Source organism: Nicotiana attenuata, chromosome 7 (assembly GCF_001879085.1).
Source record: "Nicotiana attenuata strain UT chromosome 7, NIATTr2, whole genome shotgun sequence".
In the NCBI taxonomy this organism is placed as follows: Eukaryota; Viridiplantae; Streptophyta; class Magnoliopsida; order Solanales; family Solanaceae; genus Nicotiana; species Nicotiana attenuata.
In genome coordinates, this window is record NC_031995.1 from 50073678 (window position 1) to 50091091 (window position 17414).

The 17414-nt window shown below is 35.5% G+C and overlaps 1 protein-coding gene across 1 annotated transcript; it reads left to right on the plus strand.

Annotated features, from left to right (window-relative positions):
* Positions 8850 to 10448, plus strand: LOC109230490 (scarecrow-like protein 18). Its single transcript, XM_019395980.1, has one exon. It carries the CDS (start codon positions 9063 to 9065, stop codon positions 10284 to 10286), a length of 1224 nt encoding a protein of 407 aa, XP_019251525.1. The 5' UTR covers positions 8850 to 9062; the 3' UTR covers positions 10287 to 10448.

The following is a 17414-nucleotide window of genomic DNA, read 5'->3' on the forward strand; positions in this document are numbered from 1 at the left end:
TCACACTATTAAGAGTATTGGCAAATTGGTTCAGCTCAACACCATATAAGGAGACCAAAAGCCTTATCCATAGCCAATGAGGAATATCAACAAAATGTTGGAACATAAATACTATTTAGGTTTTAGATCATGGTTAACAACGGTTTTTTACTCATCCCATCCGTAATTGGAGGGTTAATGTGGTACAAGGGTGGCTCAATGGGAAGCTAGTGAAGCCTTTTCTTTAGCCCCCTTAAATTTTGAGGTCCCGAAAATATTTTTAGTTGTGAACTTTCTATCTTATTTTACTTAGATAATATTGTAGTTTATCGAAAGAAAAAAAAAGTACAACACCCTTATAAAAATGGAAAGAAAGAGTGTTTATTTTTTAATAATAAAAATATTTTAGAACTTTAAATTAAGCTACTCAAATCTTTATATTGGTAAATAATATTTTTTACAATAGGATTCAAGATAACACATTGTAAATACGTGGCACATCTTATTAACTTGAATTTTTTTTACCAATATAAATATATATACTCGTATTATATTTTGTATGATAACTACACTACAGGATAATATATTTTGTAAGATACACTATAGACTAAAAGAAAAAAAAAAGCCCCTTATAAAATTTGACTTTAGGCCACGAATTTTATTAAGACGTCCTTGTGTGGTAGTTACCTGCCGAAGATTATTGTAAATGCCTAAATTTTGACCAAATTTTTCTATTTGGTTTTGTGTTTTTAGGTTAATTATTTAAAGTATAACAATAGAATTAAGATGAGTTGGGCAAAGTTTTGTTGTTGGGCCGAAAACATATACCAAAATTGGTGGCGCGGTAATTCAGGACCCATTGGCCTGGAAGGCGCCCGAAACGGCGTAGTTTTGGCCAAGCTACTGAGATGCGATCTCAGCCGTTCAAGATCTTTTGATCTAAAGGCCACCATCCAATCTCCCATCCAGGTATACAAACCCCAAACACCCAAAATTTTGCCCCATTTCCCCCTTATTTCCCCTCTTCTTCCTGTCTCTTCTCACTTTCTCTCGTCTCTCTAACCTAGCCGCCCGCCACCCATCTCCGCCGCCTCCGGAAATCATCCACCGGGGCTCACCAATCTCCACGAATCTAGTAAAAATAGAAACCCTATCCGCCCCCTTTTTCTCAAATTCGTGAAGTTCTAAATTGCCCCATGCTACAACACTTACATCAATGTTTAGAGCTCCTCAAGACCTACCTATTGATGTCAATCTCACCCCGAAGCTCCAGCGATAAATTTTCTGGTCACTCCCACTGCCGCGAACACCACAGCCCCACCACTTAACCTCTGTTTTAGCCAATATTTGACCCAAGACGCATGTTTCCTTTTGATATGATGCTAGAATTCGTTGTTTTCAACATCGACAAAAAAGAAACGTGTTTTTTAAAGTCGATCATCACTCGGCTTCTCCTGCATCTCTTCATTGCTTGATTTGGTGTCGACTTTCCCTCGTGTGGTAAAACCATACTTCCCTTTCTTTTTATTTTCTTTCTTTCCTTTTCTGTTTTGTTTTTGCAATTTAGGTTTAGGTTTCGTTTGATTTCTTCGCTTGTTTTGGTCAATGCTGATTTGTTTGGCTGCAATAGAATACTTTGAAATAATCGTATTATCTAAATCATCGTCGTTTAACTTAATCGATCCTATTAGCTTTGCCCCACTGTTAACATGTATTGTGCTTTGATTTGAAATTAGTTTTAGGTTCAAGTTTGTAACTTTTTTAGTTTTTAATTGTCGTGTTTAATTCGTCGCACTAGTTAACTAAAGTTTACTATCTTGGCGGAATCACTTGTTAATTAGTTGCTCGTTTGATTAAGCTATTTGTTCTAGTTAGTCGTATGTTAAGTTGCTGAAATCTAGTAGTTCTAGTTCTGTTTTTCAGTTTGTTTGTGGTTCAAATGCAATTATCTATTTGCTAGTTTGTTCAAAATTAGTAGGGGATGCTATTGATATAGGTAAAGTTGAGGAGCAGGAAGTAAAATGATGAGATTAGAGTATAGGGTGGTTTGCTTTTACTATCTGAAGCATACTAGAAATGCAACTACTTTACTTTGGGTCTAAATTTGGTAAAAAAGGACCGTCCTTTCTCTCATTTGGACAGTTCTTTAGGCAGATTTTGGTAAACAAATATCCGTCCTTTTGGACAGATTTTTAGTGAACAAAAAGTTATCCGAAAAAGTGCTTTTCACTTCCTACTTAAGGGCTTCTCTTTCTTCACTTTAGACACACTTACAACACATCTTTACACACTTTAAAAACACAACAAAAAGAACACAATTTGAGAGCAAAATATTAGCTGAATATATCTAAAAGTAAGCTGAAAATTCTGAGCTTTGTGAGTGTTTCTTAGTGTCACGACCCAAAATCCCTCCGAAGGGGTCGTGATGGCACCTAGTCTCTAAACTAGGTAAGCCTAACATTAATTGAAATAACATTGACATTTACTAGCTTCAAATTAAATAACTCTGAACAAAACACAATTTTCCAAAACCGGTGGTACAAGTCATAAGCCTTTCTAAGAGTAATATACAAGAATAATACAACACTGTTCCAGAACGAGAAGGAACCAATGGAATGTAAATACAATTGATGGTGACTCCGAGCCCTGCAAACGCAGCAGCAGGTTACCTTGAGTCTCCACCGCGACGATCCGCACAACTACTATCGATTAATCCCTGGATCTGTACACAAAAATATACAGAAGTATAGTATGAGCACACCACGGTGGTGCCCAGTAAGTATCAAGACTAACCTCGGCGGGGTAGTGACGAGGAACAGTCAAGACACCTACTGGTCAGACAGACTAAACGGGATATGATAACAAATATCAAGATAAAGGTAATGAAATAATATCAACAGCAGGGATAAATCAATCTACAAACAGTCAAAATAATAAAAGAAAACTCGGATGGAAGCGAAAGATAACCAAATAAATCAACACAAACATAGCTGGAACACAGAGAAATAGAATGAACTCAAGTAAGGAAGACAGTGTCAACTCAATCAATCATATCGTTCCTGGTGCACAACCCCAGCCATCTGAGAACTCGATGTCTCATATCATAACCTCAACTTCCAAACCTTTAGCACACCCGGCACCTTGTGCCCACAATTTTGTCTCACTTTGTACAACAACGTTCTCATGTTACTCAATACATAGGACCCATAACCAATGCAATTAAGATGTTCCAGGAGTCTCATTTACATAATATAAAGTAGAGTACAACTTCTAAATCAATTAGGAACTCAGCAAGAAAAGATGAAGTTACTTTTAGAAATCATTTGAATAAAGAAAGTACCATTTTCAATTTAAAATACAACATCGAATGAATTATTACCTTTAACACGGGATTAATAAATTAACTTAGTAGAAATTTCTTTTTACGTAAAATACAACCTCAGACGGTTTTTGGGAATTTAATTGAGAAACTAATTGAATAAAAAAAATATAACAATTATTGAAATTTGAAGTATTGAATTACATATATAAAAATACGGTGAGGTATTGAAAATACTATGGGTTTCAACACAAAGGATCACAGCAGGAAAGGAATCTAAACAGTTAAAACACTTGAATTGACAACAACAAATAAACACATCAAACAGAAACTGCACGACATCATCCTTCGTGCTTTAACTCTCAATCCTCACCATGCAATCAATATAAATGTAAATGTGCACGGCATCATCCTTCGTGCTTTATCACTCTTCCTCACCATATGAATAATGTAAATGTGCACGGCGTCACCCTTCGTGCTTTATCTCTCTTCCTCACCATATGCATCAATATAAATGTAAATGTGCACGGCATCACCCTTTGTTCTTTATCACTCTTTCCTCACTCAAACAATAGCAACAACAATATCCCGGCAAGGGAATCAACAACGAGTATAAATACGTCCCGGCAAGGAAATCAACAATAAGGAATAAATACGTCCCGGCAAGGGAATCGGCTATAACAAACTTGTACCAATAATCAACTTCACAATTGAACCTCAACTAGAGCCAACGCTCAACAATAACCAAATACGAAGAAGAATAATCATAAATCTTAACTAAGCAGCAAGACATAATAAGCACATGATAATTACACCGGTAACCATAACAAATGGACATGTAACATATTTGCACGAAGTCATAGAGGAACTCACAATCAAGAAGTATCAAAATAATATGGGAGACAATCACTTCAATTAAGGCAATTAGGGGTCAAGTAACACGTAAGAATTAGAGGAAAGCTAGAAACATCATATAGAGCATATAGAGGTAATTTAAGCAATTAGGAAACTCAAGCATGACGGAATATTTTACACATAATGAACATAAGGACCTAAGAACCCTAGAGGCAAATTCCCACAAATAAATCCGAGCACACACTCGTCACCTCGCGTGCACTGACTACAATTAGCATAGAAGACTCAAACCCTAAGGGGAAGTCCCCCACACAAGGTTAGGCAAGATACTTACCTCAATCCGGCCAATTCAATACCCAATTTAGCTTTTTACTTTACCAATTCATCAACGCTCGGCTCAATCTAGCTAAAAATGACTTGAATACATCAAACAATGCAAGAGAAAACAATTTCAATTAACAAAACTAGGATTCTTATACAATTTGTAAAAAGTCAACCAAAAGTCAACTCCCCGGGCCCGCACCTCGGAATCCGATAAAATTTATAAAAACCGAACACCCATTCCTCTACGAGTTAACCCATATAAAAATTATCTAATTTCGATACCATTTGGTCATTCAAATCATCATTTTACATTTTTAAAAGATTTCACAATTTTTCCCCAAATTTTCCTTTAGATTCTCATGAATTTGATGTTAAATCTAAGATAAAATCACAAAATACAGTTGGAAATTGATTAGAGGCACTTACCCAATGATTTGGTATGAAAATCTTCTCTCAAAATCGCCCACTCTCGGATTTAGGGTTCAAAAATATGAAAAATGAGCAAAAACTCGGAATACTCAGCTTTTAGCAGGCTGCAGATGTCGCATTTGCGACACTGGGTTCGCAAATGCGAACTCGTAAAAGCAAAGAATACTTCGAAAATGCGAAGCCTGAAGATTCCTGTCTCCATCGCAATTGCGATGAGACACTTCGCAAATGCGAAGCAGGCCATCGCAAATGCGGCCCAAATGTTCGCAAATGCGAACTAACTCAACTCCGGCCTTTATCGCAAATGCGATGCTGAGTCCGCAGATGCGAACTCAACAGGCCTCGCAAAAGCGGCGATTTCCTCGCAAATGCGAGTCCATCCCTTAGCAGCCCAGCTTCGCCAATGCGGCATAAACATCGCAAATGCGATGACACCAGTACCAGAAATGAAGGACTATGAAAAGTTATTCCAAAACTAACCCGGAGCTCACCCGAGCCCTTGGGGCTCCAACCCAAATATGCACACAAGTCTAAAATTACCCTATGGGCCTCCAACTCCAAACCCGAATGTCGCCTAAGTCCAAAATCACCATACGAAGCTATTGAGACCACCCACAACATTCCGGGGCCGTTTACTCATAAGTCAAATTTCGGTCAAACTCTCACCGTTTAAACTTCCAAAACTAGTTCCCTTCTTCCAATTTGACTCTGAATTATCCGTTAACTTAATTCAACCCTGCACACAAGTCGATACACATAATATGAAGCTGCTCGTGACCTCAAACTGCCGAATCGGACGAAATTGCACAAAACGACCAGTCGGGTCGTTACACTTAGAGTGCAAAACTTGTGAGAAATAGAGGAATTTTAGTTAATTTCTGGAGCAACTAGCTACAGTTTCGAGTGTCGTACTGCTGGTATTTCCTGGGTTGTTTCTCGGGACACAAGTTGGTGATTTGTTGTTGTCTTTTGCTATTGTCTTGCTGTCATTGTTGCTGAAATTTTCGTTTCATTCATCACTGATCTTCGCTTTTTCTCTTATCCAGGTATTCCATAATATGCTACTGTAATTTTTGGATTAAGAGTGAATGGAATAAAGCTATTTGAGTTCTCTCCAGTTTATTATAAGCTTCAAAGTATTCTGTTTCTTGTATAATTTTTGGTATGGAAGCATGCTTAATAAATTTTTGTAGTTGTAACATATCCTTCAAATTTTTAGCTGACACCATGACTTAATTTTATTTTTCGCTCGTAAGTACTCTATTGTTTGGAGTCACCGGTACTTTGTGTTTGTGAGAAATTGCTTTGTTAATCTAAGGAGGGTATCATGTTCGCCGATTGATATGTTCGTGCTATGTAATAGTGTTCTCCAATTTGACTTGTAAATTAGTTCCGGTGTGTAGTTTTGACTTTGGAGGAAGACTTGTACCAGATTGTAGTTTGTTATTTTCGTTAGTCTTATGAACAGGGGCGGATGTATTGCATTATCTACGGGTTCAATTGAACCCATAATTTTTGACGCAGAGTAAAAATTTATATGTAAAAATTCACTAAAATCGCAAAAATAGTAGATATGAACCCATAACTTTAAAAGTATAATGGGGCCAATGCTAAAAATATTAAAAATTAAACCCATAGGATTTAGATCTTGGATCCGCCTCTGCTTATGAATGCTCACACTAAACATCAATTAAGTTGGTACTTTGATTTTGCATTTGAATTAGAAGTAGTAGTTGAGTCGTGTTGTTGCTATGCATAAGTAGTAAAAGATTGGTTTGAGCTTAGTTGGTTTCGTGATAAAATTGGAAATAAAGGAAATGTGTCAAACTTATGTAAAAATCAGTAAAATAGGCTGCTACCTTTAAATATTACCACAAGTCCACATTTTTTTTAAGTTTTAAGCAATATAAATTAGTTAAGGTAATCTTCTTACACTAGTCTCATCTTTTAAATTATTAACAGTGATCGATAATCGCAAAGTCAATCCAACTAATCATACACTGCCCATATGTGAAAAAAATAAATATTAGTCGGAAAATGAACAATCGATGCACATAAAGAAAAAAAATTATTTTTCTCCTTTAGTTAATTCCATAACATAGTCCTTAAAACTAGTTAATTCTTTGTTTTAGAAAAATTGTAATAGTTTAGTTAACTCTCCAAAATGAAGCAAAAGATTTTTTTTGTTAAGTATTACGTCACTTTTTTTTTATTAATCCACCAAATAAATTAAATTAGATTTAGTTCACTAAATCAATTCAGTAAGATTAGATGTTTTATTTATTTATAAAAATAACTCAATTACTCAATCATAAATGATCATGACTAACTCAAAAGTAATTTGTTTTAACAAAAATAATTAATTTCGTCTTAACCAATGTTGGGAAGATCGTTTTCGGAATAAAGACATAAATAAAATGGTCAGGTCGTGAAGACACGTCTTATTCCAATTCTTTCAAATAAAGTTGCTATTTATTAACTTCGAGTAGGCTCCAATCAGAGGCGGATCCTGGATTTTTGGTTTATGGGTTCCTACATCGACTTTAAATTAATATATTATAATAACCGAACTAAAGAATTGGGTTCCCAACTAAATATTCTTATACATTGAGTGATTTTCTTAATACAAATACGGGATCTAGCCAAAAGCTACTGGGTTCCCAGGAACCCATACTCACACCTTTAGATCCGCCCCTGGCTCCAATTTTAGGTGCGGCGCACGAACTAAGGTCGAGGATACTCATCTTGGTTAGCATAAGCTACGGTTGGGGATACTCATCCTAGTTTGAGATTAATTAAGTCATCAACAGTAAAAGCGGACATAGCAAAACATGAAAACCGAATAAAGCACAATTTATCCATAATTCATGACAAATTTAAGTCAATAAGGCAACTGTACTAGAACCACGTACTCGGGGAATGCCTTACACCTTCTCCCCTGTCAACAGAAATTCTTATCCGGACTTTATTTTTGCAGACCGATAATAACAGAGTCAAACCTTCCTTTGACTAGGGATTCAAATAAAAGGTGACGTGAAACACGCAAAAATTAATTCCAAGTGGCGACTCTATAAATAAAATAATCATTACTCAAATTTGTCACTTTAATTGAAAAAACTCTTTAACCCACTATCCATAACATATAGTATATTTTTGGGATAGAGAAGGGGTGTGACAGTTATGACCTACTTTATGCATCAATGTCCGAATTTATTTTGATCAACACCCTTTTGGAAGAGCGTTTGATAGAAATGGTTGGCTTAATAAACAATCATATTATCATCACCTGCGCTTTGGTGTTATATCATTCGGAATCATATCATTACCTTTTGAAATTTAAAATAGTTTTCAAAGACGTTTTGATAAAAAAATTCCTATTGTCGCAGTTGGAATCTACAAGACCAAGATGTTGATCTAGTGCTATATTTGGAGAAAGTGCCTTAAATGAAAAATAAAAAAAATTGTTGATCAGTTGTCTTAAGATTTTTATTATTTAAAAAAAAAATTAAGACACAAAGAAACATATTTACGAGTATATGTCGGCCGACTAATGTGAAGTTCCCCAGGGACAACCCACACATATTGTGGTAAAGATGGATTCTATCATAATCAAAAGTCATTATCAACTCAATTCTCATATTTGGCATCTTAAGTACATGCACAAAAGCAACTTAGCATGTAAGTTTATAAGCATTCATTCTTGAAATAGAACCTATTTAGTAGTACTTAATTAGTTACAGTAGTATTATTTATTCTCTGCTACAGAGCTATGATTCATCAAATATATCAGATGGTGTAGGCCATTTCCTTATTTGTACTTGGTATTAATTCTGGCAAAAGCACAAAACTGGGAAATGAGGTTGTTCTTCCTTAATGTTGATGCGCAAATTAGTACTACTACTATAGCCAAGAAAATGTGAAATTATATACTAACTTTCCCTTCTCCCTAGCTAGTGATAACTCTGTATTAATTTCAGATGCCAAAACCATAAATTTCCCCTCCTCCATCATTGAAAACCCCCTCTGTCCTTTCCCCCCAGAGACACCCCCTTTTCCTCTCTCTCTCTCTCTCTCCTTTCTCTTTTTATTAGACGCATATATTCTCTCTTCTTTCTCTTTCTAGGGTTTTCACCTGAAATAGTTTTATTTCGGTGATATGTTAGGATCCTTTGGTTCATCATCTCAATCTCATGATGAAGAAACTGATGATCAACGGCGGAGATTCAGTTCCACTTCCCCTGCAATCCAAATCCGGCAACTACTCATTAGCTGCGCGGAGTTAATCTCGCGGTCCGATTTCTCGGCGGCAAACAGACTCCTCTCCATTTTATCAACTAACTCTTCCCCTTTTGGTGATTCAACTGAAAGATTAGTCCATCAGTTCACTCGCGCACTTTCCCTTCGCCTCAACCGTTATATCTCTTCACCCACTAATTTCTTGACACCATCTAATGTTGTTGAAACTTCAAATGATTTAGCTCTACTTCAGTCATCCTATCTTTCCCTAAACCAAGTGACCCCTTTTATTAGATTTAGTCAGCTAACTGCTAATCAAGCCATTTTGGAAGCTATTAACGATAACCAACAAGCGATCCACATCGTTGATTTTGATATTAATCACGGTGTTCAATGGCCACCATTAATGCAAGCACTAGCTGATCGTTACCCTCCTCCAACTCTTCGGATCACCGGTACTGGAAATGACCTTGATACCCTTCGTAGAACCGGAGATCGTTTAGCTAAATTTGCCCACTCTTTAGGCCTTAGGTTTCAGTTTCACCCTCTTTTGATCACCAATAATAATGACCATGATCATGACCCTTCAATAATTTCTTCTATTGTTCTTCTCCCTGATGAGACTTTAGCAATCAACTGTGTATTTTATCTTCACAGGCTCTTGAAAGACCGCGAAAAGTTAAGGATTTTTTTGCATAGGATTAAATCCATGAACCCTAAAGTTGTAACGCTGGCCGAGAGAGAAGCAAATCATAATCACCCACTTTTTTTGCAAAGATTTGTGGAGGCTTTGGATTATTATGCAGCTGTGTTTGATTCATTGGAAGCAACTTTGCCACCGAGCAGTAGAGAGAGGATGACAGTAGAACAAGTTTGGTTCGGGAGAGAAATAATTGATATAGTAGCAGCAGAAGGAGATAAGAGAAGAGAAAGACACGAGAGATTCAGATCATGGGAAGTAATGTTGAGGAGCTGTGGATTTAGCAATGTTGCTTTAAGCCCTTTTGCACTCTCACAAGCTAAACTTCTCTTGAGACTTCATTACCCATCTGAAGGATACCAGCTTAGTGTTTCGAGTACGAGTAATTCTTTCTTCTTGGGTTGGCAAAATCAACCCCTTTTTTCCATATCTTCTTGGCGTTAAATTTAAAACCCTAAAAAACAGGATTTTATCTATCTGCATGGTGAAGGACAAAGAGGTCTTCAATCTCAGGTTCTTTTTTTTTATTTTAACTTGTTTGGGTTTGAGGTTATTGAGCTGATGAATGTTTTAATTTTAACATAGGCCTACTTACGTAGTAGTTATAGGTTGATAATGATATATATTTAACTAAGTCTTTGTATAATGCAGATGCTGAACTTAATTTTTATTTTTATTATTTTTGTTGTTACTGAAAGATTCTGTTACCAAATTTTATCAGTCTATTTAATTAGAGGCCAACGATTGTTAGGTATGTGGCACTTCGAGTGGGAAATGATATATTCCCATTAAAGGTGTTAATTAACCATCAAATTGTTCTTTAGGTCTGTTTGTCATTTTGTATTAAGGTGGATGGTTCATTATATATCTTCTCTTTAATGCTAATCATGCTTCACCTTTTCATTTAGTACTAGCTAGCATATTTGTTTACTTTATTGGTTATTCCTTATCAAAGTCTTTATCTTGTTGCTTTTTTTTATTGTACTTTACAAAAGATTTCTGGTATTAATGGAAAGTGCTCATATTTGGAAAAAGACATGGCCAACAAGAAAGGTGTATACCCCATTTCTTCTTCTTTTCGGAAAATTTCTTATTTTTGTTTTTGTTTCTGTTTCTTGTTGAGTGCTTTCATGGTAGAAGAAGAAGTAGGAGATTCTTGGACATGGCTGCATGAGAATTGTTAAATAACCCCGTATACATACACAAGTAGTGTTGGCTGTCTTTGATATTGAACCATTTATTGCCCTAATTTCTGCCTTTTGTCCCCTCAACAAAACCATCAAAGTTCTCAAATAGGGTTTATTCTTGTTTTCCACTTTGCCCCCCACCCATTAGGGCCACCCCACCAAAGGGATCTCTCTCGTGTCTAGTGTTTTTTCCCAAGGACCACCACTCCTTCTTTTTTTCTCTACTATAACTTCGTCCACACCATCTTGTGATCTTTCGTTTAATGATTTTGCAGCCATGCCTTCATTCATCATCAGAACTCAGTCATAAGCACAGATTCTGAGAGAGTAATTAGTGAATGAATCAGTGGTGAGTTGACGTAAAGTATACATGATTATGGTTTTTAGCTGAATAAGCAGAAGGAGAAAATATATACATATATAAACAAGTAGAGTAAAAGAATGACGCAAGAATATTAGTACCAAAAGAGTGAAGGAAGAGATTTAATATTATAGGGAAAAGGGAAGTAGTAGGTGATACTTGACAGGTTGATAAGATGGTTACTACTACAAGTTGATGTATTGACGCTAACTCACGCAAGAGACCTACTCACTGTACAATATTTTTACAAGAATAAGCGATTCTTTCTCTCTTTACTTGCAAGAATTGTGTGTTGTGAGTTGTATGGCGCATTTTTTAGGAGCCTGTGGTGGTGATGGATGTATTCATATAATACAATACAATACATATGGAATAGATAGATAGATAAGATGGTGCACGCATGAGAGGCAATTATGCAACTTACGTCAACTACTTCCATCCATCCATCTTTTCTTCCTTCTGTTTCTGTTTCTGTCTGATATAGTGAGTATATGCTTGTGTTGTGTTGTGTGCTTTTCTGGCCTGGGATTTTCCTAACTCCTTTGATAATTTAGGTTCCCATCAATAATAAACTCTTTTTAGAGGAGCATCATCGATTGATATTCAAATATTAAACCTGGCCTAGCTACTAATTAGCTAGGGCGTCTGCTAGGTTTTTCCATTACCCTTTGTATCTCTTCTGTGGGACCTTTTGTTTATGGAAGAATATGGAGTCTTGTAGGGTCTTGAATACAAGATTTTATATATATTACTCTTTAAAAATGACCATCCTAAAATTCTTCCTCTTTCATTTGTATTTACAAGAATTGATATTATTAGTACCTAAACTAGTACTCTTCTCTGGGGCCTTTTGTATTTAGTCCTTTTATATTTGAATTTGGCACTATTTAAATAAAAAAGTAATCTACAATAAAAATTTCTTCCCTAAACATTACCCATCAAATACTCACCACCTAAGGTAACTCTACCATGTATTAATTTTTTGGATCAAATCTAGTGAAGATTAATTCTCCACTTATGTTCTTTCGGAACTGGCTAATAAAGTAATCTTCAAAAGCTAGGGCATCTCCGCAGTCATATCGTGCCCTCCCAAGTATAGCGACCGCTTCCATATTTTCCCTGAATTTCATCCGTGCTAGTGCTTGTTCATTCATGTCGATTTCAAACAAAGGCGAACAATTTCATTGAGTGACTTTTTCTCATTTCAGGACTCGAACCTCAAACCTCTGTTCAAATTAAATAACTTCTAAGAAGTATATTTGTATACAATGTTTGTATTCATTATGACAAAGTATTATGAGTTGTACAACTTTCTTGTGAAAATAGAGCATAATGTTAAACAAGGATCTATATAGAGCATAATGTCAACAACAACTACAATATCAACCCAGTAATCATTTTACTAGTAGGGTCTGGGGAGGGTAGAGTGTACGTAAACCTTACCCATACAGGGAGAGGGGGGTAGAGAGGCTGTTTTTGGGAGACCCTCGGCTCAGAGACAAAAGAATCTGTTACAACAACAGAAATCAAACAAATAGTATCAACATCATAAGAGACAACAAATAAGTGGAAGAACAATAATTATGATAACAATAACATTGGAAAAAATAAAAATAATAATTGAAAATAAAAATAGTGTGATGAACAAAATTCGCTAGCAGTCTTAGACAAAACACTATCAGACAAGCTGGAACAACAAGGAAAATCGCTGAAGTAACCCCTAACCTACAACCCTAATGCTCGACATATTCAGGGCCATGTCCTCGAAAATCTGAAGTTGCGTCATGTCCTGCCTAATCACCTCGCCCCAATACTCCTAATTGGGTCGCCCTCTACCTCTTCTTGTACCTATAAAAGCCAACCGTTCACACCTCCTAACCGGGGTATCTAGGCTCCTTCCCCGCATATGCCCGAACCATCTAAGCCTCGCTACCCGTATCTTGTCGTCCATGGGACCCACGCCCACCCTCTCTCGAATATCTTTATTCTCAATCTTATACAGCCTAGTGTGCCCGCACATCCATCTCAACATCCTCATTTCGGCTACTTTCATCTTCTGAATATGAGAATTCTTGACTGGCCAACACTCAGCCCCATACAACATGATCGGTCTAACCAACGCTCTATAGAACTTGCATTTAAGTTTCAGTGGCATAATGTCAAAAAAGAAAACGATCTATAGATATGATATTAATTAGCCGAGATTAAGTTTGTCATGTTAGTATGTTTACTTTAGATACAATGTTTTTAAGAGTCTTATAGTCTTGTTATAGAATATTATATGTCATAAAATATGGAGACTTCTAGGCACTTTTGTTTTATTTTATATAAGATAGGATTGGAATGAATTCAATTGGAGGGACATGCATGGTAAATGAATATTCATGTAGCCGATATGTTTGGGACTGAAACGACATTATTATTGTGAAATATTGTACAATTGCATTTCACACTCACTGAACTGAAACTTTGATTCCACGTCGGTCAATACTTAGGTGTTACGGTTTGGCTGCGAGGGGAATCGAAGAGAGCAAATTAATTAAAGTATTTAATGAGGAATCATGAGTTAGTTGGTGGAATTATAATAGTCAAATGAATGAGTTACTCGCTTATATAGTTGATATAATAGTATAGATGTTGATTCTAGTTATTGGTGGTGACCTAATTAAGTAATTAAGATAAGAGAAGAGTGGTTATGTAAAGGAATCTAGGTATAGTGGGGGGTGGGGGGAGGCAAAGTTAAAAGAAAGGTGGAAAATCCAAGAATCCTGCTTCCTCTAGTAACATAGCATATCCTGCAATTCGTGCTTTTGTTTCCTCTCACAAGATAACTACTTTTTTGATTAATTATTACATTTGACACATACATACAAACCTATAAAATTAAACATCCTTATGGAATCTTACGACTCCGAACTTGTCATATAGCCTTTAATTATGCTTAGCTTTTTGCTAAAAAACAAAAAGGATATCCTTATTCCAAAATGCAACTAGGAGCATCTTCCCACATTTCATTTTATGCCTCTGCATCATCAAATCCCATAATGCCCCACAACAAATTTCTTTTTACTCAAGTATATTCTAGCTAGCTATTTCATACGAATAATGGGTATACAAATTTGCTTATTTTATGTTTTAATACCACCGAAAATTCATAAGCAAATTCAGGATTTAAATATATTGGATGGGTTCAACTTTTTAAAATTCTCACACTGATATACATATATATAATTGTTTACCCTAAAAATTGGATAACAATTAAACTTATAATGTGGTTTTAAGGATATGTGATTTCACCTAATACCAATTGATGAATATAAAGATTAATAATGGAAATTGACAATAAGATAAAGTAAACCAGTGTTACAACGTAATTCAGCCCTCGAGCTTGGATGCCCTCGAACTGGTTGGTGCAAGAACAGTAAAACAAATGACAAGCTGATGAACAAATGAGCTAAAGAGAAAGTGTTATATTGCTTTGATGCGTGAGAACAATGTGTCTAAATGATTATAATCCTCTTTATATAGTAGTGGAATCCTATTTAGGGTATAATTCTAATTACGGAAGTAAATCCCATGATGGGCTAAATAACCGGTCTAGACTTGATGCGTGCCAAGATCTCCGCCACGATCCTTGCCCGATCACGGATATCTCGGCTTCCTGTTATTCGACCTGAGAGGCTTCCTTCGATCTCTTTCATGTTTTGCTCTCGATCTTGGTCGGCCATCGCTCCTCGAGCTTACCAATCCATATCTGTACTATGGTCGGATATAACCGGGGCCAAGCTTTGATCTACCATCCCGATTTCGGTCAGCCATACAAAATTAGGCAAGCCTGAATTTGACCATATACAATAATACGTGGAAAACTTTAATATTAATTACCACCGCTAAACATTTGAATGGATTTTTCATGCCGTGTGCTCCTTTGTTGAAGAACACGTTTTGGGAGAGCGAGATCAAATAAAAAAAGTTATACTAATAACAAAGAGCAACAATTATAAGAAAATGAAAATAAAAAGGGAAAGAGCACCACACAGAAACTAGAAACTGTAGAGTTGTTCAGTACCAGGTATATATGTAGAATTTTTTTTACGATGAATTTAGTGAAACGCTAGCTATTTCAACACTTCCAGACATATAAAATGTATCAATACCAATTTTATGGTTTCTCTTAGGTGTTGATAGATTCTCTTTTTTCAGCAAACGTTATTATGAAATTTATAATAAAATGCTGCTCTTTCCGAGTATACATTCTCCGTCCCAATAATACTTGATTTGACGCACTTTTTTTTTACGCATTTCAAAAATAAAATGTTTGAGTATTTTGGTGTATTGAGTTTGAAATAGAAGTATTTCAATAAGAAAGAAATGTAACAGTAGAATCTTAAGTCGAAAAAAGTCAAATCAAATTTAAAAAAAAAAAATAGTACTCTTAATACTTACTAGTACTAGTCAATGGGCAGCTCTTTCGGGACTAAACAAAAGCATTATTCTTATTGTTTCCGGCATAGTATTAAAATGTAACAATGCTTAATTATGAGAATAATTTATTTCTGAATTCGCCGGTGTTATCGAAAACATGGGGACAGTCCCCCCAAATTCCACGGGTTATTGTGCAAAGACGAATACTCAAGTTTATTTTTGATAATGTAATCCCAAGCATCAACTTTCTCATACTTCTCTAATCCCTTTGCATCCAAAATTATCAAAAATAGAGAACTATTAAATGATGGGGAAAAATAAGAATCATTAAACCCTTCCCTTCCGGGACATCCGGTTTAAGGGTGAAAAAAGGAGATATTAGATGCATGCAAAATAATAAATTTTTGGAAGTAATTATTTGGAAGTTCTGAAGAAGAAAGATATATTTCCAAAATTATGCAAAACAGTTAATTAATTGGTCGCGATGTGGAATTACATGGTACTTATACTCCTTCTGTTTCCGTTTATGTGATATAATTTAAATGAGTATAATGTTTGAGAAGACCGAAAGACTTTTGAAATTTATAGTATTAAACATATTACTCCATCCGTTTCATAATAAATGAGGTACTTTCCTTTTTAGTCTGTTCCAAAATAAGTGACACATTTCTAAATTTGGAAATAATTCAACTTTAAACTCTTCATTTTACCTTTTTTGCTCTTAGTGAGAAGCTTTTATAGCTACACAAATGGCATGGCCCCACAAACCTTTTACCCCTTAAGCTTTTAAGATCACAACTTTCAAAAGTCTTCTTCTTTTTTCTTAAACTCCGTGCCGAGTCAAACTACCTCAAACAATATGAAACGGAGGGAGTATGAGATTTTACTTATTTGGTGCGTATTCTACTGGAGTAGTAGTATATAACAGTAGAACTTCAAGATGGAATTTTAATCAACTACAGTACAGGCAGCTAGAGCCTAGAAGCATTTTACCTGCAAGCTTAACCACTGTCAGTAACACCTGGGAAATGCGTCCACTGTCCACTGATGGATTAGTTGGCTTAATTTTGGAAAGGAGAAGAATAGTATCAAAGAAAGTAGAGAAAATATTTTTTTGCAATTATAGATAGACACATTAATCATGATCAATAATATTTATAATTGCGCTGCAGCCTAATTTCGTTAGAAAGGGTTGGATAATCTTTTATTATGAAAAAGATTCTCCATTTTCTGTTGTCCTGCTGAGTTATATTTGATGTGAAAATTGTTCAAAGAAAGAATGAAAATTCATATGTTTGTCATATATATATATATATATATATATATATATATATATATATATACACTTTCCTGGTTGCAGGAAAATGGTATGGAAACTTGGTACTTATAATGTTGCTCAGTCTTTTTTAAAGTCAAAAGGGGTATGGTGAATACTGAATTGTTGATAATTCACATCAAATGCCATATATGAAAAATAATGTATAAACGCATATATACGTGATAATGAGCTGATATATATGAATGACATCTACTCCAAATCAATCACTCCATCTTGACGTATAGCTTCATTTCGAAGTGATAGATCCTTGAGCCACCCCC